The 26695-nt window shown below is 51.2% G+C and overlaps 8 protein-coding genes across 8 annotated transcripts; 4 read left to right on the top strand and 4 right to left on the bottom strand.

Moving 5' to 3' along the window:
• Positions 1–3094: 3094 nt before the first annotated feature.
• On the bottom strand, positions 3095–4333 carry SODALDRAFT_324518 (chitin synthase export chaperone; the record flags this gene model as incomplete). The annotated part of the gene is made up of 3 exons (XM_028609892.1): positions 3095–3286; positions 3384–3955; positions 4090–4333. The coding sequence occupies 3 exons, from the start codon at positions 4331–4333 to the stop codon at positions 3095–3097; spliced, it is 1008 nt and encodes a 335-aa protein (XP_028465889.1).
• Positions 4334–5293: 960 nt separating this feature from the next.
• Positions 5294–7113, top strand: SODALDRAFT_379308 (hypothetical protein; the record flags this gene model as incomplete). Its single annotated transcript, XM_028615032.1, has 9 exons — positions 5294–5550; positions 5701–5791; positions 5889–5945; positions 6013–6058; positions 6298–6358; positions 6427–6497; positions 6523–6726; positions 6788–6984; positions 7086–7113. The coding sequence occupies exons 1-9, from the start codon at positions 5529–5531 to the stop codon at positions 7111–7113; spliced, it is 777 nt and encodes a 258-aa protein (XP_028465888.1). The 5' UTR covers positions 5294–5528.
• A 3838-nt stretch (positions 7114–10951) lies between these two features.
• On the bottom strand, positions 10952–11451 carry SODALDRAFT_333849 (hypothetical protein). Its single transcript, XM_028612079.1, has one exon. The coding sequence runs from the start codon at positions 11432–11434 to the stop codon at positions 11222–11224; it is 213 nt and encodes a 70-aa protein (XP_028465887.1). The 5' UTR covers positions 11435–11451; the 3' UTR covers positions 10952–11221.
• Positions 11452–12562: 1111 nt separating this feature from the next.
• SODALDRAFT_360412 (hypothetical protein) lies at positions 12563–13386 on the top strand (the record flags this gene model as incomplete). The annotated part of the gene is made up of 6 exons (XM_028614259.1): positions 12563–12618; positions 12689–12726; positions 12826–13013; positions 13078–13166; positions 13228–13260; positions 13326–13386. The coding sequence occupies 6 exons, from the start codon at positions 12563–12565 to the stop codon at positions 13384–13386; spliced, it is 465 nt and encodes a 154-aa protein (XP_028465886.1).
• Positions 13387–17112: 3726 nt separating this feature from the next.
• On the top strand, positions 17113–19293 carry SODALDRAFT_181011 (cyclin). The gene is made up of 3 exons (XM_028607058.1): positions 17113–17593; positions 17667–17955; positions 18016–19293. The coding sequence occupies exons 1-3, from the start codon at positions 17210–17212 to the stop codon at positions 19203–19205; spliced, it is 1863 nt and encodes a 620-aa protein (XP_028465885.1). The 5' UTR covers positions 17113–17209; the 3' UTR covers positions 19206–19293.
• Positions 19294–20483: 1190 nt separating this feature from the next.
• On the bottom strand, positions 20484–21309 carry SODALDRAFT_180996 (hypothetical protein). Its single transcript, XM_028607056.1, has 2 exons — positions 21208–21309; positions 20484–21124 (listed from the first exon to the last, which is right to left on the bottom strand). The coding sequence occupies exons 1-2, from the start codon at positions 21298–21300 to the stop codon at positions 20897–20899; spliced, it is 321 nt and encodes a 106-aa protein (XP_028465884.1). The 5' UTR covers positions 21301–21309; the 3' UTR covers positions 20484–20896.
• Positions 21310–21888: 579 nt separating this feature from the next.
• SODALDRAFT_340346 (ribosomal protein S6) lies at positions 21889–22504 on the top strand (the record flags this gene model as incomplete). The annotated part of the gene is made up of 3 exons (XM_028612940.1): positions 21889–21912; positions 22014–22045; positions 22210–22504. 3 exons carry the CDS (start codon positions 21889–21891, stop codon positions 22502–22504), a joined length of 351 nt encoding a protein of 116 aa, XP_028465883.1.
• Positions 22505–22809: 305 nt separating this feature from the next.
• SODALDRAFT_180940 (DUF298-domain-containing protein) lies at positions 22810–25849 on the bottom strand. The gene is made up of 5 exons (XM_028607055.1): positions 25622–25849; positions 25226–25269; positions 23884–23954; positions 23643–23817; positions 22810–23554 (listed from the first exon to the last, which is right to left on the bottom strand). Exons 1-5 carry the CDS (start codon positions 25703–25705, stop codon positions 23116–23118), a joined length of 813 nt encoding a protein of 270 aa, XP_028465882.1. The 5' UTR covers positions 25706–25849; the 3' UTR covers positions 22810–23115.
• Between the last annotated feature and the right edge of the window lie 846 nt (positions 25850–26695).

The following is a 26695-nucleotide window of genomic DNA, read 5'->3' as shown; positions in this document are numbered from 1 at the left end:
ACCTATAATTATGCCTCTAATAGCACCTATTTTCCCTCCTCCAATAACTATAAACAGCTCTCCTACACCACTAACTAGAACTACGGATCTACCGCCTGTTTTTAAACGGCCTAACGATACCGAAGATCAATTTAACGATACAGCTATAACCGGCGATACCGTCGCGATAGGATTATTATCCCCTAACTAATTAGTCCTCGACGAGGAACTAACCACTACCACCGCCGTTAATCCGGTATCTACGGCTCCTGCTAAGTCTCCTTAAACCTCTTCTTCCACTACTATAGCTAACCAAACTACTTCTATAAGCAGAAAAAGCCGCCCTCCTATTATTCTAATAGCCGCTACCGACCGGCCTACCCGTAATAGGCGTTTAACCGACCGTTATACCCCTCCTTCCTTTTATACCTTCTATAATCAGATTAAGATACCGAAAAAGCCGCTACTACGCCGCGATATACCTAAGAAACCTCTAAACTAGTCTTAAATACTAAAGAGTCCCTATAAATTAGAATAGATTAAGGCCGCCTCCTAGGAGGTCGGCACGCTTAGGTTAATAGGCACCTTTAAACAGTGGGAATAATCCTACTAGCAGGGGTATAGCTTAGGACTACCTAAATTAGTTCTAAGGCTACTAGACCTTAAATGGGTTTTTAAGTATAAAGTCGATCCTACTAGTTACGTTAATAAGTTTAAGGCACGCCTATACGTTCGAGGGGATTAATAACTAACTAACCACTCTAACGCCTACGCCTCTACCCTCGCTAGAAGGACCTTTAGGTCGCTAATAGGCATTATAGCCCACTTCGATCTCGAGACTTAGTAACTTAACGCCGTTAACGTATTTACTAATACCCTGCTTAACGAGGCAATCTATATTAAAGACCCTCCTAGTTAGCAGCTACTCTAGTCGGCTATAGGCCTTAAAGCCCACGAACAGCTCGAGGACCTTTTAAATTAACGCCCTCCCACATAATATAGAGGGATTTAAAGGCTACGCCGCGCGTTATATAGCCTCCGCCATTCCCTAAAGCTATAGCACTAATAGCTCTCTTCCGTACTAGGTAAATACGGTTTAAAGCAATTAACCGAAGACGATTACGTCTTTAAGAATAAGGTCCTAATTACTTTCTTTTACGTTAACGATATTATCCTAATCTACTATAAGGAATATTAATCTGCCGCTAATAACCTAGTATAGCAGATATAGAAAAGCTTCTAAATCAGGGATCTAGGACTACTTAAGTGGTTCCTTAGAATCCGCGTAGGACGCGATCGTTAATAACATAAGCTCTAGTTATCGCTTAATAACTATATTACCGATAAGATAAAGGCGTTATAGGTAGATTATAGAGGTCATAGGATTAAAAGCCCTCTTCCTTATCCTAATATTCTATAGCCTACCGACTAATAAGTCTCCGAAGAATTAATCTATCTATATCTTCGGAAGGTCGGTTCTATTAATTACGCTGCCTATTAGACCCGGCCTAATATCTCTAAAGCCGCTTCGAGGCTTACCGAATTCAGCACTAACCCGTTAATCACGAGGCTACCGATAAGTGCCTAAAGTATCTCGGCTCGATAAAGACCCTATACCTCTACTTCGGACTACGTAAAGACTACTAAAAGCCTACACTCTTCTATACTTCTAACGCCGCCTTCGTAGACGACGGTAAGACTAGGTATAGCTTATAAGGGTACACGACCCTGCTATTCGGCGGTCCTATAGACTAAAAAGCAAATAAGCAAATAAGCGTCGTGACCTCTAATACTAAGGCCGAGCTTATAGCACTTTCTGCTACTACTAAGCAGTATATCGCGATAAGGCGTTTAATAAAGGACCTAACGTTAACCTTTAAGGAGGAACCACTAATAGTATACTACGATCATTAATAGACTAAGTAGCTACTAGAATCCCCTAGGCCGTAGGTTACCTCGAAATTAAAGTATCTCGATATTCACGCCCTTTGGATCCGATAAACCGTGGTTTTAGTGCCTTTCAGATTATTATTTAGGCACCCATTTTTAACGTGGTTTTAAGGTTAATTTAACCACTATTTTTTACACGTTTTTAACGTTTTTAGATATAAAAGGAGCGCGCTTTTTAATAAGCCGTTCTTTAACCGTTGGATTAATATCTAGGCCACTGTTTTACCTAGATTTACGGCTTTAAATTAAGCAGAATAGTCAGGATCAATCCCGCAGTTCTAGGGGGGTGTGTTAGATACCATAGCTACCTTATCGGGGTGTGATAAACCATATAGTGTTAGACGTGTGGAGTACCTCGGTCCTATATATCCACCCTTATTTCCCCTGCTTTTTCCGTATAGTTAGACATTCCCGTGAAGTATTATGGACTTCACTTAGATGAATACACACATAATTCCGCGTACCTTATTTGTGTTCTGACAACAGGAAACGGGAACCGAATAATGTAAGTCACGTGACGTATATATTTATGGTGCGTACTCCACACTCCCAACAGGCTGCAATACCTTACTCATGGCTATTCACCCTGATTCACCAGGGTAGGTCTTGAAAAAAAGTACAATGGCTTGTTATGGCCCGAGGCCTAAGGTCTGGACATCAAGGCACATGGCATAAGGGCTGTCTGTGTCATGTTGGAGGATCTATTCTCTTGAAACGATACCATTAAAATATGCTATATACACTGAATTATGCATCATGCCGGCAACCGCCCAACGGCTGGCTGCACCGGTGTCTGTTTGTCTGTTTCGTCATCACCACGAGCTTAGGATCCGAGGTTTCCGTGTTCGATCCTCCCCATGTAAACCACTTTTCGTCTCTCTGCCAAAATGATCCCGAGCTAGAATCGCCGTACCAAAAAAAGAAGAAGAAAAAACCCTCCAAATGCACGACATGATTAATCCCATGGAAAGTAAGAAAGCAAGGAAAACGCCAATCCGTAGCCATGCAGAAAGGGGCCGAAAAGAGAGGCGCAACGTTGGCGTCGGGTCGTAGACATACCGGAGATGTGATTCGTCCAACTGAGGAGCACTTTAAGCCACCCAACGGCGCACTGGCGCCATTAAACCATAAGTCCATCGTCCTTCTCCTCCGTGAGACCACGCAACTAATATTTGGTCGAGTACCGAGCAGGAGAAGGCGAATATGGCTGATCGTAACCGCTACCGGGCCCATAGGGATCATCGGCGTAAACCGTCGTTCGGCGTTCGTCTTCCGGTAGCAAGTCCTTAACCTCCCAGTTGTTCATCCTTGTTCCGACAGAGAACTCGAGGTCTTCGCGAGTGATGGAGTCCCAGTACTGCAAGGAGAAAGAAAGAAGAAGAAAAAAATTATTAGCATTGCCACTTCCCATACCCCGAGGGGAACACGCGAAATTCAAAAAGCAGCATCCTTACCTTGTACACCATCATGACGCCCAAAAGGTTGCACACCGTGGCAAAGAACAAGCCGTCAAGATAATGGCTAAGGGCATTGCAGACCTGGGGGCTCACGGCGTACATGAGGACCTGCCCGACGACGAAGAAGAAGACACCAAAGGCGATGTCGCCGAGGGGCCAGCGGTCCTGCAGCGTGCGCATCACCAGCAGAACCTGCATGACGATGTAGATGAACAGCTGGATGGCGTTGAGGAGGTAGAGGACGACGAAGAGGCCGACGGTGTTGGTGGGGCCCATGCCGGCCCAGCCCATGAACGTGGCGAGCGAGACGAGGAAGGACAGCGTGAAGGCCAGGAACGAGATGATGCGCAGCATCCACACCGAAACAGGCGTCCCGTCCTCGTACAGTTGGAAGCCCACGAACCCGTTCACGAGCAGGCACGTCACCAGCGCCGAGGCGAGTCCGTTCTGGGCGGCCACGAAGTAGGGCCATGGTGGGGATCCTGGCGGGATGACGCCCGCGTCGACGCAGAGGGACACGAATGTGAGGAGCATGTAGATGTAGAAGAACATAAGGATTTCCTTGCGGCCTATGCGCAACAGAAGAAGAAAAACGTCAGTGCATCGGTCCCGAGGTATTTTGGCCATGGACGAAGGGTTTCATGTCCCCTGTCGCCGCATCCAGTATGATCAGGTCATTTTGCATCCCGTAGACGGTACGTACCGACAGCAGTGAACTTCCCCCGGACGTGCAGGATCATGATCACGGTCATGACCAGGGCAAAGATATGCATCGCGCTAGCACCTCCCTCGAAGATGATCGTGTTGGCCAGTTCGATATTACGGGCGTAGCAGTCGGGTTCAATGCCAAGTCGTCCGCCCGTCGCCGCAGCGGCGGAGCCGATTGAAGCACATAGCGGCAGTGGTGTGTTCCGACAAATGTCGGTGAAGTCGCCAAAGCCGGACATGGTGGGCGTGACGAGGCCGTCGGTCGGCCGAGGAAGGAAGCCAGGGGAAGAAAGGAGACGAAGAAAAAAGGAAAACGAGTCGAGGTATGCGGCGTCGGTGAGAAAGAAGACGAGACTGGAAGGTGGTATTAGAAGGTGATAATGGCAGGCAAAAGCTTGTTTGTCGTTAAGGTCGTATGAAGCGTCGGCGGCAAGTAAAGAGAAGAGGAGCAAAATCGGTTCTTTGATCCCTTAGCGCTGACGAGGGGGGGGGAAACGTGTAGAGGGTTGTTTGTCGGCCGGCGATGTCGAACCAAGGGGACGAGTGTCGTAGAAACCGCCGAGAAGAATGTGTATTGAAGCGCGAAAATGCAGTATACGATAGATAATCGCGGTCCGAGGAACGAAGGGCGTCAACGCTAGGGAGAACAACGGGGTTGGGTATCGAGAAACGGGAGAGCTTGGACGTGGATATCGACGTGGCCGATTCGGTGGTGCGAGCGAATGTAGATTTGAAGATTTGAAGATGAATGATAATGATGATGACAACGGGCGGAACAAGTCACAAGGAAAGAACAGAAACAGAGAAAACGAGTGAAGTGCGTCTCGGACCCCGGAATGGAGAGGGGTTGAACGGTCTCGTGGGACTCGGAGCCGAGCGGTTGCTAGACGACGGTAGCCTGGCGGATCGTGGGTTAAGAGACGGTTGCCGTGGAAAGGGAGAGAAAAGAGGAAGAACTCCGAGGGATACAGAGGGAAGGAGGAGGGTGGTTGGGCGCCAAACCTGGAAGTGGTCCTAGCGTTTCTCCTATCCAACCGTTGCGATCGCTTTTCCTTGAAGCCCCAGTGATTACCGGTATTGGATGTTCATGGTCCAATCATGCCAAGGCTTTTGCTCGAAACCTCTCTATTCTTGCTGCACAATACGAATACTTCGTAAAAATCTTTCTTTTTTCTTTCTTTTTTGAAGCGTGTCGAAAGGATATGGCCAAGTGGTGAATGGAAGGCCCGATTCTTTGAACGTCTTTCTCTCCTATTCTGTAATGATGATCTTGAAGGAGGCACTTGTCGGCTAAATTTCTGCAAGTGTCACTTTCAACATTTAGTTCTTATCTAAGGTAAGAAATTCAAATTGCCGTCTTGCTGAGAACCTACACAAAGAAGAAACCTGCAAATAATCATAAATAAATAAAAGAAAAGAATAAAAGAAAACAACATGATTGAAACCCCGTCATTCTGTGACCGAAACTTATATCCGAGAGGCAACAATGTTTTGACACACAACAGTCATTCTACATGATGGGCGCAGTTTATAGAAGATTGAGACGTCGACGTAAAGAGATACATGTGTCTCTATTACCATTTGAAGCACAACATTCAGAGCACAGGGTTGGCAATCCCTGTGAGATATAGCTGTCTGAATTCCCGAACCATCACGCACCAGTGCCAGGCGATGATGCTTCATACTTCACTTCTCAGGTGATCTTCCATGAGCTCGAATTGACGTTCCCGGCCTTCTCATGACCTCGGTTAGAACACCCCTGGATTGAACATGGCGACGAGTACTTTCGACAAGTCCCATGTTCTTGCTCAAGAATGGCGAAGGAGCGGAGACTGCCATCAATATAATACAGTAAAGCACATAAGAATTAGCCCCAGGTTGGGTGTTGATACCTCTACTCCTGACATGACTTGGGCAGCAACCAGGCCATTCCAGTCTTCCGGGTCGATGAGGAGGTCGTCGTGGTATTAACAAGCATAAACGCAGCTTGATTGTTTTTCTTCGCTCGGGGTGTGTCCAACTATGGACTTGTCCAAAATACAGTCGCTGGAGCTCGCTTGAGACGTGAAGGGGATTGCGGCTGAGTGATAGATATCGTCGTTCATCGTCCCCCAGTGTACTACTTCAGGGACCTCCGTCCCTCCAGGGGTACAAAACAATTTCAGGTGTGCAGCTCAACGAGTTGGTCACATAAACAACCAAGGAAGCCGGCATCCGAAGTCGTTCCCAGTCTTTTAAGGGCTTGCATAGAGTGCCCCCGGATGGTGAGTTACTCGACATATCCATCGGGATACGTACGTATGCAACTCATTCTGCCCTGTTGAAAATGTAGCTAGTCAGAAGGCCGACCGTCCAGGGCTTGATATTATCGGCAGTTTACCTCGCGAGCATGGGAATGCCAACGTACTACCACCCAACACAACACCAGAACGACCTCAGCCTTCCTGCCCAGGAGTACTCACACATCCAGCGTTATGTGACGACACATCGCACACCATCAACGGAGAACTCCTACACTGAAGTCTCAAGTTGCAACCACCTACACTCTCTTCCGAGCAGCACCAGCACCCGTCTCAAGCAGGCACCCCGACCTGTTCCCGCCAAAACAGGCAGGCAGCGAAACCCTACCCTGGTAAAGACCACTATACTACCTATACGCCATGCGTTAATGTCTACGACAACAGAGCCGTGAGTACTACCAGGGATTATCGGAAGACAGGGTATCACACAGTCCCAGGGATACGACACGGACGGATACCAGAAATGAGGGCGAAATAGACAAACGGACGGATGAGATATACACGGGACCGCAGCATATGCTCGCTCGTACAAAGTACACGGCTCGAGAAACCAAGCCACCCTGCTCGATATTCACCCTCAGACTTCCAAGGTGAAGCAAACACCCGCTGGTCGACCGCAGACCGACGCCGGCTCGGAAATACCCGTCTAGGATATTTGGCAGGTCACGATTTCTTGCCTGTCCAAACCCAGCGGAACGGACGGGGAGGACAACGGATGAGCGATGTGGCCGAGGGAACGAAGGGCAAAAGAGATGTTCGTTGCCGACGACGCCACGAAAGGCGAAAAACAACTCCCGTCCTTCAACCTCCTGACACCCCAGCAAGTGGAGGTATTTGACGACGGAGTTTGCGCCTTTTTTTCCCTTTTTTTTCCGGTCTTTCCTTTTCAGTTGGAATGTCTCGTGAACAGAACACAGAGACTGCCGGCGACGGGAAAGTTGGATGCCACAAGCCGAAGCCTGTCCTATGGACGAATGTGTGTAGGCATCCATGGATGTATACGGGATATCACCGGCGCCAGGGAGAAGAAGTCTCGGCCCTATTGACCTTAGCTCCGTCTGTTAAGTCGCCCAATAACAGTCGGGGGAATAAAGTAAGACATCGACCAACCAGGCGAAGGTTCGCTTTCGGCCAACTAATAACTGTCCCTTTGTCTTGTTCTCGTGAAGGCTTGTTAGTAATTAAGTAAAAAATAAAGGGGGGTGGGGAGGGTCTGGACCTCTGCCTCCTCTTTTCGACTTGGTGACCTCAATGACAATAGTGTACTGCAAAAAGTGTGAGTGTACGACGGGTACTTCATATGAGGCATATGAGGGGGACACAGGGGATCATAGTCTATGCATGACAGGCATAAAGACGAAACATGCAGATCGATAGGATGATATGACGGGGGCAAAAAAGAAACGCAAACAAGAAAAGGGGGAAAGGACGAAAATAACGCCTCCCTAGAATAAAGAACGGAGTGTGGAGGGTAAGCAACAAGGCATCCATCCATCCTTTTCCGTCCATCCACTCATGCATGCTGTAACTTACTCCGCCCCTCATTGATGTCATGGGGTGGGGGATATGTAAGAGTCGTCGATTGATGATGGAACGGGGCTGATACTCCGTAATTACTGAGTAGTTGTAGTGAGAAAGCGGAATGAGGGCCCTTTGAATGAAACCCCGTGAAGGTCATGCGAGGCAACCAGTCCTCTGCCCTTGAAATCATTCTGGAGGTACAACGGTACATCATAGGTAGCATCCTCGAACGCGCCTCTCGACTTGCCCAGCGAATATAGCGATCTCCGAAAAGGACGCCGAGACAGACGGTTGGCTACGCTGGAGAGGCAGGAGACAAGGAAACAAGTTGACCTCGCTGGAACAAGGTCCAACAAACAGGGAGCCGAAACAACAAAAATCGGTCTAGGATCGCTCTAGACACATGCCAGAGAGGAGGGAATGGGACGGGGATCAATGATTAGTGTATCCAACATCGACGAGTCGAGTCATGTTGGGACTGATGCGTTGCGGTTCCGTGATGGGTGGGGACGTGGAGTTGAAGTGAATTGCGTCTGCAAAGAGTTGGTAGGGATGTCATCTTGACCGTTGTCGTCAAGAAATCACTAGACTGGACGCCTTTGAAGACATACATTTACTTGTCGTTACCGCCACCGTCGCCGCCCGTTGTCCATGCGCCTCAAACCCGACCCCTCTTTTCTCCCGTCCGGGTCTCAATAGGGGATCCATGAGTAATGCAGTCTTCTTACACTAGAGGAGCCATTGAAATGGTTGAAACACCCGCCAACTATTTCTGGCGACTTCCTCGCCTAAGGTACGTTGTAGGTACACTAGGTACATGGGCACATAAATACATAGGAGCACTGACACGTCCCGCCCCCGGGGTGTGGACCGAGGACTCGACAAAAAGGGATGAAGTACGTTGTACGTTGTAGTGTATGTGATCGTTTTGCGGCAGCCTTCACAACCAGCCCCAGACAAGCCGCCTGCACTCGGAAGTACTTATTGTTGTGGTGTGCATTGGTCGTTCAATTATCAGGGTAAACAGTAATTACAACGTAAGCAGCAATCCGGCCGCCCAACTACCACGATCGTCGCCCGACGCCGGGGCCCTGTGGGGAAGTACCCAACCTCCGTAGGTCTCCATGCAGTGAGCCAACTGGTCGGTGGTCAAGCGAATCAGCTGACCGCCTTATGTTGCTGCCTACCCAGGATGGAAATGATACCCTGTGTAAATGGGAGACAACGGACCACTTAAAAAAAAAAGAGAGAAATAAAGAAATAAAGAAATAAAGAAAAGTGGGATCATAGTGGACGAGTGGACGGTCTGACCACAAAGACAACCAATCGTGGAGCGTACGATGAGACCCGAGGCTTGTCATATCCCTCGGTGGTTGTTTGCCCATCCGGAGGTTTTTGCTTGGTCTGGCAACCGCTGACAAGCAACGAAACGACACGAAACGTATGTAGGCGGGCTGTGTCGGATTCAGGAATAAGAACCCAGTAAAAGAAGTGGTGTTGTGACAGTATAAGTAGAGAGTGAGCAGGGAGCAGGTAATTATTAATCCCGTGCCCCTGAATTTGAGAGTTGTCTCGACGATGGTGCCAGAGACCGTCATGAACACTTAAACACTAACACCAAACCCCCACTCGCACCCACACGGCAGCACGAGACGTGGGGGGGGGGGCGTTGTTTCGAGGCGCCGATAATACCTGATGATTCGGAGACGCTCCAGAAAAGCGAGGGGAAGAGGATGTGCCAAAGCCTGTGCAAAACAAGAGAATTGGTAGTGTGAGACTTCTAAAGATTCGGTGCTTAGAATATACTCCCATGCCTCCCGAAGCACTTCGTATGTACTTTAAACCGATATCTAGTGTACAGGCTCCCCTCTCCATAAGGGCAATATGGAGCATGTGAAGCCCCACAACGCGTAAGAAATTCACAAAATGCTATGTAGAAATATATACAATGCTCGGTATGAAATGAAGACGGCTTTTGAGTCTGTTGATGTCTGCAGGGAACCACTAATCCAATCCCATATACACGTATATACGGTATATATACAAAGTATCCTTACGTAGTACGGAGTAGGTTACCCCCTCCGGATACTTTTCCTGGATGAGTGCACATCATAAACCTAGCTAGCATCTACGAAGTACGGATATAAAGTGCTTCGTACGAATAAATACATAAATTAAAGGGGGCCGAGCCGCCAACAAGAAGGCACTTTTGACTTCAAGTCGTTCGTTATATTACGCGTTCTTGTAGTACAAAATACTTCGTCAATAACGGGTCAGGGTTATTAGCGATATTCTCGTCGTAGGCAGTGGAGGGCCCAGGCCGTGCAAGGTAATGAATCCATCATCGATCTGCGTCCCTCACATAAAGGAACAAGTCATGTTTCGAGGTGGAGCTTCAGCTTTTATCGTATTCGAGGAAACACCCCCATTGAGACGAACGGAAGCCATGCGGTTTCTCGCAGGATGCCTCTAAGACTGAGGTCGTATAAGCCGGTTCGGAGGCTGGCGAAGAAAGCAGCAAAGCCGGTTCCGACAGGAGTTTCATAACATCCGTTTGCCACGCCCTTGAGAACAAAGGAGTGAGATCGTGGTGTTTACGCCCCTGTATCCGAGAGTCGAGGGAGACTGACTATTTTACTCCACTTCGCAAAATATAGTAAATTGCGGCAAGCCAGCGATGGTGAATATTTCCCTTAGAGACCGAAGACCCTGGCCGACACCATGTTCCGAATCTGCCACTACTTCGTACACAACTCTAGAAGGAATGTTTGTACGAAAGTACGTTGTAAGTATTATTACCGAGTGCAAAAAATATTACTATGGTGTGGAAGTGGCTTAATGCGGGATACTTTAAGTCTCAACCAAGCCCCAAGCATCCACCAGTCAATTTTGCTGCATGGATTCAATCGACAAATCGGAATAACATACGCCATCCGTGCAAAGTGACGGAAACAAAATCCTGTGATCTGCGAGGTTAGTGATAGGATAGATGTTGCTGGGCGCAACCGAGTCAGAACAGATCACACTATCACGACCTCAGCATGGCCTTGCTTAAATAAGTGGTGTCGTTGTCTCAGTCTCTCAGAGCCTCCGACGAAGTACTCTCGGAAAGTTCGCGAGCAGGGCACAGCGCCGGTTTAGCTGGAGAAATGCCTCGCCAAGCTGCGAAGCTATTGCTTAGACTTATGCTTATTAGACTAGGTACCTAGGAAGGAAACGGCTTTGTTGGAGATGGTACATAGTCGGGCGTCACTGGCTGGAGTGTAGTAAAAAAACGATAGGTAGGAGTGTTCCTACGAAGTACATTTAAAGCGGTGTCGGGACTAACATGAGTCGTAAGACCATGGGTGCTGAGATGCGACCGAGGAGTACGACGTCGATGGTTGCTTTCTTGCCGAGATGGCCGGGCTTGTGATCCAGGACCTCACGGGTGACACAAGCTCTTAGGTCAGAAGCAAAGTCGTCCGACGACGCCGAGAGAAACAAAAGTTGACTGAGATGGGAACGACGTCGAGACATTTATATTTTTGTCGGCCAGCAAAGTCTTGGGAGGCAAGATGCTTGGCGTACCTTTGGTGAAGAGAGCCCGAGAAAGTTGCAAGCCTTCACGTATCTCGTGGATGCGGGAGTGACAAGTATCAAGGCAAAGGGTGGTCATCTTCTTGGTCGGCGATCGACGGTCTGCTGTGAGTTGCCCGAGGCTTCCTAATTGGAAAATCCAACGTTCTGCGTGCTCGTGTCGTCGATTATAACCGGAGGCTTTCCGAAGGCCTCGTATCCGGTGAATGGATACCTACCCACCTCCGCGGCCCGGATCCTTGGGTGGGTCCTCCGGATGCGAAAGCGTATTCTCATATTCGGAGGGGGACGGAAGAAAGTTCCAGGGGTTCCTCGCTTAGCTCGGTTCGTGAGGATTACTAAATGCTGTCGCTAGGATGACAGGCTGATATCTAATGCCTCACAGAACGGGAGAAAGGGAACGATATATGACCCTTTAATTACAGCCATAGAAGGGTATAACACGAGGCGCAGTCCCATGCAGTAGCTAATCGTGAATAAGAAGGGCGAGGCTTCTTACTGGGGTTCGTACATATGTACTGTTGACTCGTCAAATGTGACCCGACATGGGGTATTGGTTTCATTAAAGGTGTGTACCGAGTACAGTACTTTGCGCTAAGACCAAGGGGGTTCTGTACTCCGTAAATAATAGTTGCTTCGGATTCGAACGAGTCCGAATGCCTTGGTTAGTATTTATTTCTGTAAGCCTCTAGCAACCAAACAAGATGGATTGCTTTAACAAGCAGACCAAAGAAACTGCCCCCACTGGTTTTTTTCTTCTTCTTCTTTTTTTTTTTTATTTAGTTGGTGTTCCGCGCCATCTTAGGGGCAGCAATCATTGTGACCAAATCTGGCTAGCAGATTCGCCAAAGGCCAAGATACCACTACCTATTATCCCAGGTGACTTGGCAAGCCATATCCGTACTTCTTACACATGAGCAAGTTATTAATTATTTTTTGCACGTCGTAAGATATCGGGTCTTCCAACTGTTGCTCTGTCGCCCATTCGTCTTTCTTTTTCTTGTTTGCATGCCGTGCGTTTGATCTATCCGTGGCGGGATCCGTGGTATTAGCCCCAAGCATCGCTCCATGCTCGATGTACGGAGCAAGACGGCTGTGATAGGCATTCTGGCCAATGGGACTTCGTAGACGTGCGTCCCTGAGTGGAAGCTGGTTGCTTATTCGGTTTCCAGCTTGAGGAATTGGTGCATGCAGAAGACCACCGAAGGGGGATCTTGGCCCATATATTGCTGGTGTATTTTACTCACCGACAATGATGCCCCCTTCTCACATAATATAGTACATAAAAGGTAGCTAGCTGATTTGTGTATGTCACCCATACCATGGCGAAGGCGCCAACATCCCTACTCAGGCCACAACAGCCAGGGTTGATGCAACGCCATGCGACAACGGGAATATTCACACAAAAGCGACCAATATGAGGTGGGACGCTGGATGCATGCTGTCGCAGCACTTCCATTATCACGGCGAAAGGATGGGCCGCTGCCTCTTCCTCTCACCACCTATGCAGCCGCCATATGTACACCTTACTGAGTAGTTTCAACAGGACATCGCCCGACAGACGATCAGCACGCACCTGATAGATCTCCGTTCTTCATTCCGTTGTTCAAACCCCTGCCATGCAGTTTCGGTTTCTTGTCAGCATTGTGGGTGTTGTTGACCATCTCTCGGCGTGAAATGGACGCCACGTCCTTTCTTCAGGGGGGCCTCGCTCTGTTGCTTGGCGGTCAAAGTGTCCACATGGTGCCTCTTGGAGGCCAAATTCCGTCAGGTAATTTATTAGCTTTTAAAAATGGCATGGTTCTGTAGCCCCAGATGGATGCGATTCAAGACTTGCGGGCCTCGTCGTCCTAGTCTGGGACATCGAGATAAAGCTTCGGTCTCTGCGTTAATGGTAAGAAGTCCGGTGGATCGAAAAGGGGAGGAGAGAAAGGAGTAGATGTAGAATGGCGAGCATCACACAATGTTTGTTTCGCTGTAAGCAGCGGCTTCGACGATTAATTCCGTGTCATATTAAGGCAACGAGTTCGTGTTAGAACACTTTCTCGGTTGGAGGTGGTGATGGTGCTGGGGCAACGCAACAGTGTCCAAGTCAAAAGTCGCTTTCATGCTCTGGCCGAAAGTCATTGTCTCCTCATTTTGGCGTTTTGGGCTCGTTCCACTGGCGAGGTGACGGACAACAGTGCGCGATGCAAAGCCAAGAGTAACATACATGGGCACCCGGGCTAAAAGGCGAAGAAAACCGGCTTACCGAATGCCCTGTGCGAAACAAATCCTGCTAGAGAGTGGTGGGGTCGATGGTCACTAACACAGTGCAGAAGGAAACACATTCCAAAAGCAGCAGGTTAGTAGACTCCGCCGTAAAATCCCAATGAAAGTGGCTTACTAAATTATGTACTGTGCATACGTATGTGTATGTACACATTACTCCGTACAGTTGATGCTAATCAATCCCTTGCGGCTGGCGGAAATCAACCACACCAAGAAGGAATGGCGGGAGACAAGCAGGCATCATATATGTACGCGTAGTGCGTCCGACAAGGGTTCTCATGAAGATGGAGTTGGCACCTAGTTTCTGGAAAGATAGGCAAGGGGGCGGGCACATGAGGCTTGTGGTGGAGATTGATGCATAGTGTAAGAAGCACTTTGCCCGAAGTGAAAAGGTGCCCCAGGGTGTCATTTGTCGTCACCTCATCCCAAATGAGGTGTCAGGATTGGTCAACGGGATTCTTCGTCTTTCGGCTGAGAATGCACAACGACCTGGCCAGACTATGGCGTACTATTCTATGCTGGACACGGACAGTACTTCGTCCTCACCCACGCAATCGCTGCTACGCGACGAAACTCCAGACTTGATGCTGTAATTAGGCCCTGCCGGTGATGATCGTTAGCCGCATTCCTGGGGCCTACGATATACATATGTATGAATGTAATCTACCTTCTAAAGTATGCTCGGGTTTCGATTCACGTCCTGCCTTACTGAGTATTGTTTTACTTCGCAACTATGGCCTTCTTGCTCCTTCTGGCGTCACTGGTGTACTGTTGACTTTTCTTTGAAATCCCCTATTCTCGTAGCCTTCCCGGCGTTTCCTTCAGATGGGCATTAGAGAGCTGAGGCTGTGATTCGTCCTAGGAAAAGTACATTCCAGAAACGGTAGAAAGGTGGAGCACCAAAGAAGAAAAAGAGAGAACAAAAAGAAAAAGAAATGAAGATAGACCCACCACCCCAAACATCATAAGTATCTACATCTAATACTGTGTACCCCTCTAATAGCCCAGCTCCCTTGGTGGTCCCACAAGAGCGGAGTTGCTTTTCCCCCAAGGCTTTAATGGACACTGTATGAGTATATATGGACAGGAATACTCTCTTAGACGATGGGACTTTATGTGGCTTTCCTTCTTATGTGGTTGCTAAAGGCCCCTGCTTGTGTGTCCAGTTGATGATCTATATAAGACTAAGGTTTATTTTATCTTTATAGAGGAAGAAGGGAGGAAGTATAGACAGAGAAAGAAAAGGGAGAGCGTAAAAGGGCTGGGATTTTCATGATATGTAATAGAACAGAGTGTGTGATAATACTTAGTGTCCGGACTACCTAAGTATGAACAAAATACTGATTTTGATTACTTTTGTATATATTGGTAAAGCCAGCCGACAATGGGAGAAAGAGCAGAGGAAATATGGATCCTCACACCCCACCCCACTTCAGAGCTCACCCACCCCCTGTTTAGATTGATGGTCCATGGACGGTCGATACATACCATGTAATTACGTAGAGAGGAGAAACGGAGCAGCATCCACCCGTCAAGCCTACAACGTGCCTAGAGAGGGGTGCCTGTGGGAATTTGGTGGGAATCGGTGTGAAGGGGCAACCACGGTCATGGCAAGATACTTCGTACTTTTTCGTACTCCGTAAGATGGATTTTCCGTAAGTTAGGAAGGGGGGAAAGTGAAAAGCTGGGAACTGCGACCAGCCTCAGCCAGTCAGGAGCGGGTCCACCAGAACGGACTGGGGGCCCCCTGAGGCAGGAGCTGAGGGAGGGGGTACATGCTAATTAAGTACGGTATGAACGTGCAACGTATGAAGGCAGAGCAAATTTGGTACATACCGTGTAATTACAACGTACTGGGTGCGGGTAATAATAGGTTGTCGATGGGCAGGTACGATGCACGACGAATTGGAGTTTGCCGCGCCGGAGAGAGTTCAAGGTTCCAGACAACATCCCACGACGTTAAACATTCACTCCACACATTTTTCGCCTGGCCTTGGGGCCGGCTCCCTGCCTTGCCTGTAAGTGGTTCTGGCTCTGATCCGAGTCGAGCGTCGTCCCGCCCCAGAGCCCCAGAGCCCCATGAGCCCATGAGCCATGAGCCTTGAACCATGAACAAGCAGCTCCATTTCGGCCATCCATGGCTGTGTTGTGGATGTGTGGATGTGTCCGGACTCTTCTTCGGCTCCCGCTGCCTTCCGTGTCTCGTCTGGTCTGACTGATGAGCTTCCCCATGTCTTTTTGAACTAGGGGACCTTCATAGGTATCTATCTATTCAGAACCTTGTCCATGACCTTGCTGCCCTTGTCCACCTGTGGTCTACAACGTACCTTTATGCCGTCTCGTTCTCATCTACACGGATGCAACTGAGAACTAGAACTACGGATATCCTGCACCTCTCTGTTTCTGACCTGACTCCCTGTCTCTCCTTCAACGTCGGCGAGATACTGCTTCATTCTTAATCTCCTCCCTTCCAAGTTTCCCACTGCCACTCCCCTGCCACCATCTCTCTGCTAGTTTTCATCCTCCTTCCGTCCACCTCCTCCAACAACGTCGACGCCTATTCCCTTCACTGAACCCCGGCATCTCTCCCCTCCCCTTTTCCTTCTCGCCGTTCACCTTCCCTCAGGATTTGCCTTTCCAGGTTAATCTCTTCTCCTACGCACTTTTCCCGCTATTCAACTCGGTTGCCTATAAGCCTTCATCTATACGACCAAGGCCGAGCGACGAGCTGAGCTGAACGGATCTGATCGAAACGACTTACCAACCCCTCCTCTGTCGCCAAACGACTCCTCTGCCCGGCCACTCTTCATCGGGTCTACCATCAGGGCAAACACGTTCACATATGGCCCTTACTACCAGGGTGAATCGCGACTGATGCTTTTGGCGGGCCCAGACGGCTTATCCACGGCTGGCCGCTGCTCACTTTACCGTTGATTCTTCTCCTACCTCACCCTGGTGCGAACCCTTATCAGGCCGGCAACCTTCCACGTCAAAACGCAGGCAACAGCCGAAGCAGCAGCTAGACAGTAACCCATCCCGAGAAGCCTCTTGATGTTCCATGCTGCAGCAGAATACACCTCCCACCTCACGAATACGCCAGGAGCGACCACAGGGTTGGTTCTCCTCTGCCCTTCCCCAGACGACCGCCACCTCCAAACTTCATAGGGTCACGAAGCTCCACACCAGACCTCAACGCCGACACTACCATACGTCCTCCAGTCCTAGGACTCCTTGCCGCACCCGCAGATGAGGTCGATTGCTGCCTCACTCTCATCCTCACCTTCCGCCCTCTCCCAATCACCGCTCCCTATAGTGAACTCTTCTCCCATACCTTCTACGAACACGGAACGATCCCGGTTTTGGAGAACGTACCCGTGACACAAACGTCGGCCCCTAACGGGAACCTCAGAGACGTACGATTCGCGTACAGACCAATTTGTGAAGATGACGACGGCTTACCACCCACCACACATCGGTCCCTATCATAGCCAGGTGCTTCCTTTGTACCACTCACGTCTCGCCCAGGTCAGGTGTCCGATGCCTGCCATGACCGAAGGGGCCATACGAGGCTCAGGATACGGCCGGTATCCGCAACATCAGATGTGTGCTGTGTCCCAGCCCCAGCCTCGAGATACGGCACTCGTTGTGACACGGCAACATATACCCAGCCAAGACCACGCATCTCAGCGGATAACCCCGACCATAGATGATAGCCGGAAGACGCAATCGGCTGGGCCTTCTGCTGAGAAGGAGCTGGTCCATCACAGCCTGCAAGTCCCGACCTGCATCAACCCGAAGGGTGGGAACCTGGCGGATTTCGCCGCCGAGGTACGCTAGGCCTTTCCCCTTGCGCTGCCGAATATAAGCGAAAGACAGTACTGGGTGGCTAATCTCTTTGCAGATGACATGTTTATTTTGGTTCGAATCCATGGACACACTCCAGGCAGCCGAGAAGATTCGATCCCGACCCGCCTATGCCGCTGTGCCGCCGCTTACGAAATATGCCAAACCATACCCAGCATTCAAGAAATGGGCATACGGGGTGCTCTCAACGACCCAAGTAACACAAAGCGTGATTCTGCTCGCGCTCATGTTCGTGTACCGACTCAAAAAGGCAAACCCTAGCGTCAAGGGTCGATCGGGAAGCGAATACAGGCTACTCACGGTAGCGCTCATGCTTGGAAATAAGTGTAAGTTGCGAGTGCCGTCGTCTTTTCAGTTGCGGCATTTTGACTGACCCGACAGCGCAGTCTTGGATGATAACACGTACACGAACAAGACATGGGCGGAGGTTTCGGGTATCTCGGTTCAGGAGATACATGTCATGGAGGTAGAGTTCCTCAGCAACATGAGGTATAGCTTGCTGGCGACCAAGGACGAGTGGGAGGACTGGCTCGCGAAGCTCGCATGCTTTTCCGAGTATTACGAACGTGCCCTGGCACAACCGACGTCGCCCGTTGGTCCGTGCTCTCCAACGGCCCGTTTCACTTCGCCCTCACTGGCACCGACTCGCGGCGCAGGTGTTCACTCAACCACGCAGTCGGCGACCCCGACAACCACCCACCTCTACTCACCTCACTCCACTGCCCAGGTCAATGGGCATGAATGGGTCGGGTTGTCGCCGCTTTCGGCCAAGTCCAACATTCAACGTCCCTCCAAGAAGAGGGCACAAGAAGAGGAGCCGTCCGAGCACCCTGCCAAACGTCCGGCGGTCAGGCACCCTCAGCAACCGCATCCAGCTCGGCCGCCGGTTGTGGGTGAGCAGCCCATCAGACTACCGGTCCCCCATCTCTCCCTCAACACGAATACATCAATTTCCAGCCAGGCACCCTACGTCGCACCGATCATCTTCCCCACACAGGTCAACGTGTCGCTTCCTCCGTTGGGCTCCAATGTGCGGGCAATGGCAACAGTGTATTCCAATGCACCCGGCATCCCCGCGTCCTCAACTGGTCAACTTTCCCTCCCGGCTGCGCCTGGAACAGCTCCAGTTGGCCCTCAAGCCGCCCTTACGTCGACGAACGGAATATCTGTTCACCCAACAATAGGGTACGGCACTCCCAACAGGCGGCAAAGCCCGGGCACGCTGGCAGCGTTCGGGTCCTCTCCCTTGATTGATATGTATACGTCCGGGTCTGGAGTCCACACCCCCATTACCCACACACCGATCTCCCATTCTCCGAGTGTGTACCTACAACAGCGGCCGAGTCCGTATAAGCCGGTCCGTCACGTCAACACGCTTTTATACCCACCACCCTCCACGTCGCTCCACGAGTATCACATGTCTGCCCCGCAGCCCCAGATGCACTATCAGCCTCTCGGGCGCCGCAACGACTTGCGCACCGGCGTGGTCCCCGAATACATGAGTTTATCTTATCGGACTGGGCAGCCTGCGCAGGTCGTCCCTCATAGCCATCCGCGGGGACCTCATCTGAACTAGACCTAGGGATACGGGTGTTTCTCCAGGTTTGTACGGCCATGCTGATGGATCCATTCAAACCTCACTTTCGGCTCGAGACTGGGTGTCCTCACACAGGATTTTTGGCACTTGCATAGCATTTGGTGTTTAGGCCTCAGCATTACAATTCGATTTTGAGACTGGTCTCTTGCATCAGGATGGGGTCTTTTGGCATCCCCAATTTGCGCGCATATTACGCATTTCTTATGGAATTTGGCACACCAACAAGGTGGTGCGTGGTCGGTACATTTTTCACCTCTGTACTATCTAGTGGATGCGGAACAGGGAACGATCCATGGTTTTGTCAGGGCAAGAGAACTTGCTTAGGGCATCTTCGCAGCATAGACGCAGTCGTCAGCAATGGCATTGGAGGCGGTTGATATTCTAATCCTTTAGTAGGGATATCTAGAGATGTATGTTAGCATTATAAGCAAATGAAGCAGGATCTATGCATTCAATTTCTGCCAGGGTCCAGTGAAGGTGATGTCTTTATTCTTAGGTAGTCTTTGAACATGTGCAAATGACGTCATGCAAACTTTCTGCCATTAGTCCCCGCCTGCTTTTTACGCTGTATGCCATTCATGGGACATGACCATGTCGGTCTAATATTCCACCGCTCCAGTTTATGTCCGCATTGCCTTAAAAGAGTGGCCGATTTGTACCTTACAGTTATGAAACTGTTACAGCTATAAGCGTTGAATACCCCCCTTCATCCTACTACATAATCACCTTAATCAATTTACCATTCAATTTTGACCCGGTTTTGCCTTTTTTGAAAGGTTCCGGTTACGCTGTATCTGACAGATGCTCCGCTCTAGCACACGATCCGCAGTTCTATAAGGTACCTACGGATATCCACCTTCCGTGCCTAAATCGCGTAATCGGCCGTTAGGTTGTTCCACCCCGAGGGAGGTCTGGGTGACACAAGGCATAAGAACGCCTTCATCCTATTTCCCATAGCGGAAATAATCGTGGTTGGACGCCACAAGGTCATCCAGCCGAGACAGGGATGTCCAGAATGTAAGACGGCGGATGACCTCTAACATGGATGCCTCACACTTTGCCTTTATTTCTCCAGTCACACTATTCTTCCGCTTATCCATCCTTTACGTGCCCTAGTATTAGCCAGTGCTATAGCCTCGTCTACCTGCGCCTCATTTCGGTATCTTTCTATAGAGCACGTAGCAGATGCCATCCCCTCTTCCCATACCCCTATTCCACAGTGACTATATTGCCTTCACGTAGGACGTATAAGTGACTCTAATCATCCTTCTCACCTTCTCACATTGCTTTACGAAACGACGTGAAGTGGGTATACATCTAAAACACACGTCTGTGACCTCGTCTCCAAGCACATCACAGAGTTTGTAAAGCCACTTCGTACCGCTCTTGGCCAACCTCCCCCCTAGAGGCGAAGATGCCCCGCAATCGTTCCCCATCTGCCTCACGCTCCCCGACACGCTATCGCCCGCCCTCATCTTCCGCCTCTATCCGCCGGGCTTCCTCCAGGGGACCTACTAGTCGCCGTCCCCGCTCTCGCGCGCAGCGTTCTTCCCTCTCCCGATCCCCTTCCCCTTCATCTCCCCGGTCGCCGTCTCGAGGCCGCGGCCGGTCTTTCAGCAGAGCCAAGTCTGAACCCGACAGGAAGAAGGTCCCGCTCGGATTCCTCGCTGCTATCGGTGTCGCGGCCGTGGTGGTACACCGCTACTGGCCCAAGGGATGGATCCACGGGGACTTGGTTCACTGGGATAAGCTTGGCCGAAGTGGGGATGCCGGCGTGCGGGAGGGGAGCCGGAGCCGGAGTCGACGCGGGAGCCTGGCGCGGGAGGGACATGGCCGCGAGAGGGACGGATTCCGACAACGGCGGTTTCGAGACGCGGTCCATCATGATGATGGTGCGGCTAGGGGCAGGGGGGGAGATGAGCAGAGTTGGCAGGATGGGGATAGGCAACGACAGTCGTCGCGGCCGGGGCGGTTAGCATACCGTCAAGATGGGGCTGATGAGGTTGATGAGAGGGGATATGGAAGAATGCGCAGTCGTGAGAGGGGCAGGGTGAAGGAGGGGGGGCACAGGCATAGATACGGACACGACCGAAGGGAGACGGACCATGTTTATGAGATGCCTGCATGGAGACGACGCGATCCGGAACGACGGAATAGAGATGGAGCACCATGATACGACTGATATGGAAGAGACTGAAAAGTGGAAACGACAAGGTGACGAGTTGGACAAGTGCATGGCAATTTGTCTGTTCAATGCGTATCTTTAGACCGAGAGAGCGAGGGGTAGATGCCAACATCTGTTTATTTGCATGCTTCCACGAAGACGAGGACATGGACGACAGAAATATCCTGTCGATAGAATACGAAGCACGTCGAGATCGTCGGATGGTTTGACCGACCCCTCCAGGTCGAAGGTAAGGTACCTACCTAAAGATAAGTGTTATCGCGATAGCGATAACTTACCTAAGGTACCTTATGCTTGGACGCTTGCTGAACCGGACCCCGGAAAAGCTAGGCAGCCGACGTTCCGAGTAGCAGCCAAAATTCTGGACCAGCGAATGTTGAAGAGCTCTAAAAGTCGCAACCGCGTTCATACCGTCCACGTCCAGCAAAGTCGACCTCATTGCCCTTTTCACTTGCCAGCGTCAATGTCGCCGGCAAGATGCTCTACGAACTCATAGGAATCGTAAGTCTTCAAATCTCGCGCCCCCCAAAAAGAGAATTGAAACGGTTATCCATCGTCTCGTCTCCCCGGTCCCTCAAGCTAACAATTAAATCTCTATCCAGGTGCGGCCAGGCCACCTCGCCGAGGTAAAAGAGTATGCTTCGCTCCCTCCCCAATCGTCTCCATCTTCGTCAGCCTTGAATTGAAGACGTCCCCGACCCCCCGAACTGTCGAAACGACCATCCAACCGATAACCCCCCCCCCCCCCTCGTCGACTACAATCCAAATTTGCTAACCCACCACGCTCCCCGCCCGCAGAATCGCCCTGACAGCCGGCCAAATCATCCTCCGCAACGGCGGCGTGGTCCGCGGCATCGCGAACTGGGGCGTCTTCATGCTCCCACGCCCCATAACGCGCGCCCAGATGAAGCACAAGTCGGGCCACTACTTCGTCATGCGCTACGACGCCTCGGGCGCCGCGCACCAGGACATGCGGACCACCATCAACCTCGACCCGCGCGTCATCCGCACCGCCCACGTCAAGCTCGGCGACGGCAAGCTGGAGAGCTTGGCGAAGTTTGGGAATATTAGCTGGGATATGCGGGCCGACTAGATGGTGGGAAAAGCGATCATCTCCCCCCCAGCGTTTAGAGGATGGAGGGTTTTTATTTTTCTTTCTTGAGAAACGAGGGGCTCGGGAAAAGAAGGAACTATTATCTGTTCGGATATGTCGACAAAAGCTCAGCCGCTGTGTTGCGGTTGGCGCTTTTGCGTGTGCTTGAACTTGGGATACAGGGCACGCTTTGTGTATTGTACTCCCGAAACAATCTGGGGCATACGGTTACACGCCATGCCGAGATCGGGCATGGTCTAAGGAGTGAGGGGGTACGAGAACATAACCGTGTGCGGTTCGCCAGGGAGTGTAAGATAGGGGGATTACCTGGGATCACGGCATACTCGTGGCCGGTGTACTGGGCAGTACAATGGATAGAGTCGGGACGGTATGCCGACAGTTCGCTGGGTTCGAATTGTACAACAGACACTCGGGAAAGAGAAAGCCTCTGGGAAGAAATACATACGCCGCGAAGGTCACGTCGCCATATCTCCGCACGGATAGTTGGTGAAAAAGATGGACAACTCGAGACGTCGTTATATGTAAGTATGGTGGCTACCCGGCTATTTGTGTATGTCTATGGTCCTTTTCCTGACAGGACCCTCTCCTGTCTAAGCACCCGTCTCCATTCTCTCGGCCTTGGGTACGCGACCCGAATTCCGACACCAAAGGACAAAGTCGTCGATGACACTGGGCCAGGCCCCGTCCTCGCTCCAGAAGGACAAGGTCTCATCCTGCATTGACTTGAGGGCAAACTCGAGAGTCATGTTCCACATGTCCCGATTCACGGAGCGCGACCACATCTCGGTCAGGTATGCCTTCCACACGTCGAGCCAGTCGTGATTTTCGCTCTTCCACTGCATGCCGGGGCGGCTGAAGAGGGTGTCCCAGTAGATGAAGGCGTATTCGAGGCTGATGGCCTTCTGATCCGGCTCCTTGGCCGCGACGAAGGTGTAGCGGTACACCTTCTTGAACAAGGCGGAATCGGTAGAGAGCTTTTTGATGAGGGATTTGACGTGCCTGGACTGGTCCTTTGCGGTTGGCGGGACTCTGTTTCCAGTCCCATAGAAAACTCATTAGCACAGCTTGAAAAGGGGGGGAAACCATGCAAGTAGTAGCAGTTCCATTCGCCACTCACCCAGCCGTCTTCCATCCCTCGACGAAGCCCTTCCGGCTGATCTCTCCCACGGCCGGGGCCTGGACGACTTCCATAGCGACAAGGAGCTCGGCCGTCTCAGGGTTGATGGCGAGTTGATCCTGAAGATAGCTGCTGGTCGAATCCAGTCCTAGCGAGTCTGGCGGATCACTCGGATCTGTCGACGGTGGGTTAGTTTGGGAGGATTGCAGCTATATAAATGATGGATGGGTCCAGTACTCACGCCGTAGGCTATCAAAGAGCTTATTCAAGTCGCTTTCCAAAGGCGAAGGCGTACCGACACCGCTGCCTGAGCTAGTCCCGAAGAATCTGTAGTCAGATCGATCCCAATTAGCAAACTACAATCGTCCCCAAGGGCATGAGACCGAGACCACGGTAGATGAGAAAGCTATGCGACATCATGGATTCGCGCCTAGGACGTTGAAGGGCCTGACCGATGAAGCGGAAAGAAAGACGCGTTGGTGTGTGGTAAATACCCTCTTGGGCCCATGCCTTGTCCTTCTACTGGCTTCTCCGAGCCCGGCTTCTTGTATGGCCAGAACTTCCCTCCATTGGCAGGCAAGGCCTTCTTGACGCCCGTCCAGCCCATGCCTTTCAGGTTGAGGAACCAAAACTGCCTAGCAGAGAATTTGGCTTCCGGCTTGCTTCCCAGTTCTCAACCCCTGGCCGGACGGCAACCTCGACGTTGGATCAAGGTAATATCATGAACAGTCGGCAGCGAGTGAATGAGGTGTGCTCCGGGGGGTAGAGGTTGGCCGCGCAAGACTCCAATCGGATGAAAGGAAAAACGTTGGGCAGCAGCCTCTAGGCCAGTGGGTGGTTGAAAGACCAAGGTCTCCCGGACGTCTCGCAGAACTCAGCGTGTTGTCGTCTATTCCAGCCTTGTGGCGCTATCACTTGCAATGACCACGAAGTGGGGGGACAATCAGGAGGCAATCGGGGAAGGCTGGATTTTCGTCGAACTCTTTGGATAGGGCGTGGGAATGAGGGTCAGCACTTGGTGATCCCTCTCGCCGGGGAACATTCAGAGACACGAGTAAGTAGCGGCGGTATGTGGCAAAGCTGTGGAGGCCGGCGGCCGGGGAGGTAAGCGCTCAAGTCAGACCAGTAGTCTGATGCGGGAGGCGCAAATGTTTCCCGGGTACCTTGCGTACCCTCATGATGGGCAATCGGGAATTGTCTCAAGAGCGGGGGGTATTAAATATGAGGTCGCTGTCTGAGTCGGCCCTTCTCTAGTGGGTGGACATGAGTGCACCGGGAGCACAAGAGAAATGGAGCGGGCGGTGGTCGGAATCCCCACAGGCAGGCAGACAGGGTGCCACTCTGAAGCGGACGCAGGCGGGAAATACGGGGGAGCATTCATGCGATGCACCCAAATTTGTCCGAGAAGGGCCGGCACGCCATGGCGGTCGGGGAGGCGAAAGTAATAAGACCCAAGGAAATAAGGATGGCCGAAGCAGAGAACCGAAGCAGAAGAAGACAAGGAAGGAAGGAAGAAGAAGATGAGAGAAGATAAAACGACAAGCGAAATGTCGAGACAAATAAAGGGAAAGGGAGCAACCTACGCGTCGACCGCATCGTTGAGCTTGTAACTGGAATTCTTAAGATACTGTTGAGAGAGGATATCAGTCAGCCATGTTTGTCCATCCCGAGTTGTTCGTTGACGTTCGTTTGGAGCCTTCGGAGACACAGCGTACGAGAAGTCATCGACGCCAGAGAACTCGGCCCGACCGATAGAACACCTTTTTCTCCTGCCTCCGATTCAACCGACATCTTTCCTTTTATTCTCCTCCTCTTTCATCTGGCTCCTTCTCTTCTTTTCCGATCGTCGCGCCTTTCTGTTCTCCTACTCGTTTCCAACTTTTGTCTTGTTCCATCCACGCCCGCCCAATTCATCATGCCAATGACGTTCATCCCGAAGGTGGTTTTGTTTCAAGGGGGGGAGGGCAGCAGTCACATACCCGTTGCGCCGTCCTTTCAGATGCGCCCGTCAGACTGACGAACGATAACACCATGGACTTGAGCGACGCGGCTGTGGGTGCCATGGTTCCCGGACTCGGCCTCTGTGCCACCTAAGGGTTCGGGATCTCTGCTTCCCTGTGGTGCAAAGCAAAGTGCGAGTACGTCGCGCGGGTCGTACGTCGTGAGCCGCGGGGCTATCGGAGTGATAGTTTTCGCTCCCCGCGAGGCGTTGTGGTGCGAGACCCAACCGAAGAATTATAGATGCGGTGGGAAAGACCGACTTCTGGAGGGCGACGCAAGCGCGTTGCGTTGCGTCGTGTCTGCGTCCGTATGTTCGCAGTTGACGTTGTCGCAAACCTTCGAAAGCCGTGAATGGGAGACGGCCGTGAATGGGAGACGGAAGAGAAAAGACGAGAACGAATGGGAACGGCGTGGAAGGGAGGGGAGATGTTGCTTGACGAACTCGTAGGAGAAGGAGCTCGTGCGACGAGGCCTCAGGCGAAGGCGCTGGTCGAGGTCGGGGCTCGTCGGCGGTTGGTGGTAGGTAGGAAGAGCTCTGGGGCGTGTACAGAGACTCGGGTTTGGCAGCAAATCAAGTGCCTAGTGCCTGGTGCCTAGTAAACTAAGTACCCCGTATAAAAGCAAAACGCAGAATCATCCAAAGAAAGGGAAAGAGAAGAGTCGGGCAAGACAGTTGGGAAGGCGGTCACGAGGCTGAGATGGCTGAGATGGGGGGAACTTGTGTTGACTTCTTTTCTGACGGTCATAGCGGGGGTTGGCGGGGTTCTGAAGTGTGCGGAGTACAATAGTTGGAGTACCTCCGTACCTACCTACCTTACCTTATCCATGGCTTCAGATGGTTCTGGCAATGTTATTGGGGCATTATTCGTGCTAGGTGGGGTGCGAGTACGTGAAGTCACAGTCACACTGTACGCTAGACATCCGAGCTACTAATCCTCCCCTGGATTCAAGCGGGTATAGGGCTTTCAATGGGGCTACAGTCCCGCTCATAGGCCAGTTAGGACCTTCGTGTGCACAGTGTCAACATCAATTGTCCCTGGAACCCGGTGCCG

This window comes from Sodiomyces alkalinus (genome assembly GCF_003711515.1).
Source record: "Sodiomyces alkalinus F11 unplaced genomic scaffold SODALscaffold_6, whole genome shotgun sequence".
Lineage (NCBI taxonomy): Eukaryota > Fungi > Ascomycota > Sordariomycetes > Glomerellales > Plectosphaerellaceae > Sodiomyces > Sodiomyces alkalinus.
This window is presented reverse-complemented; position numbering and strand designations above follow the sequence as displayed.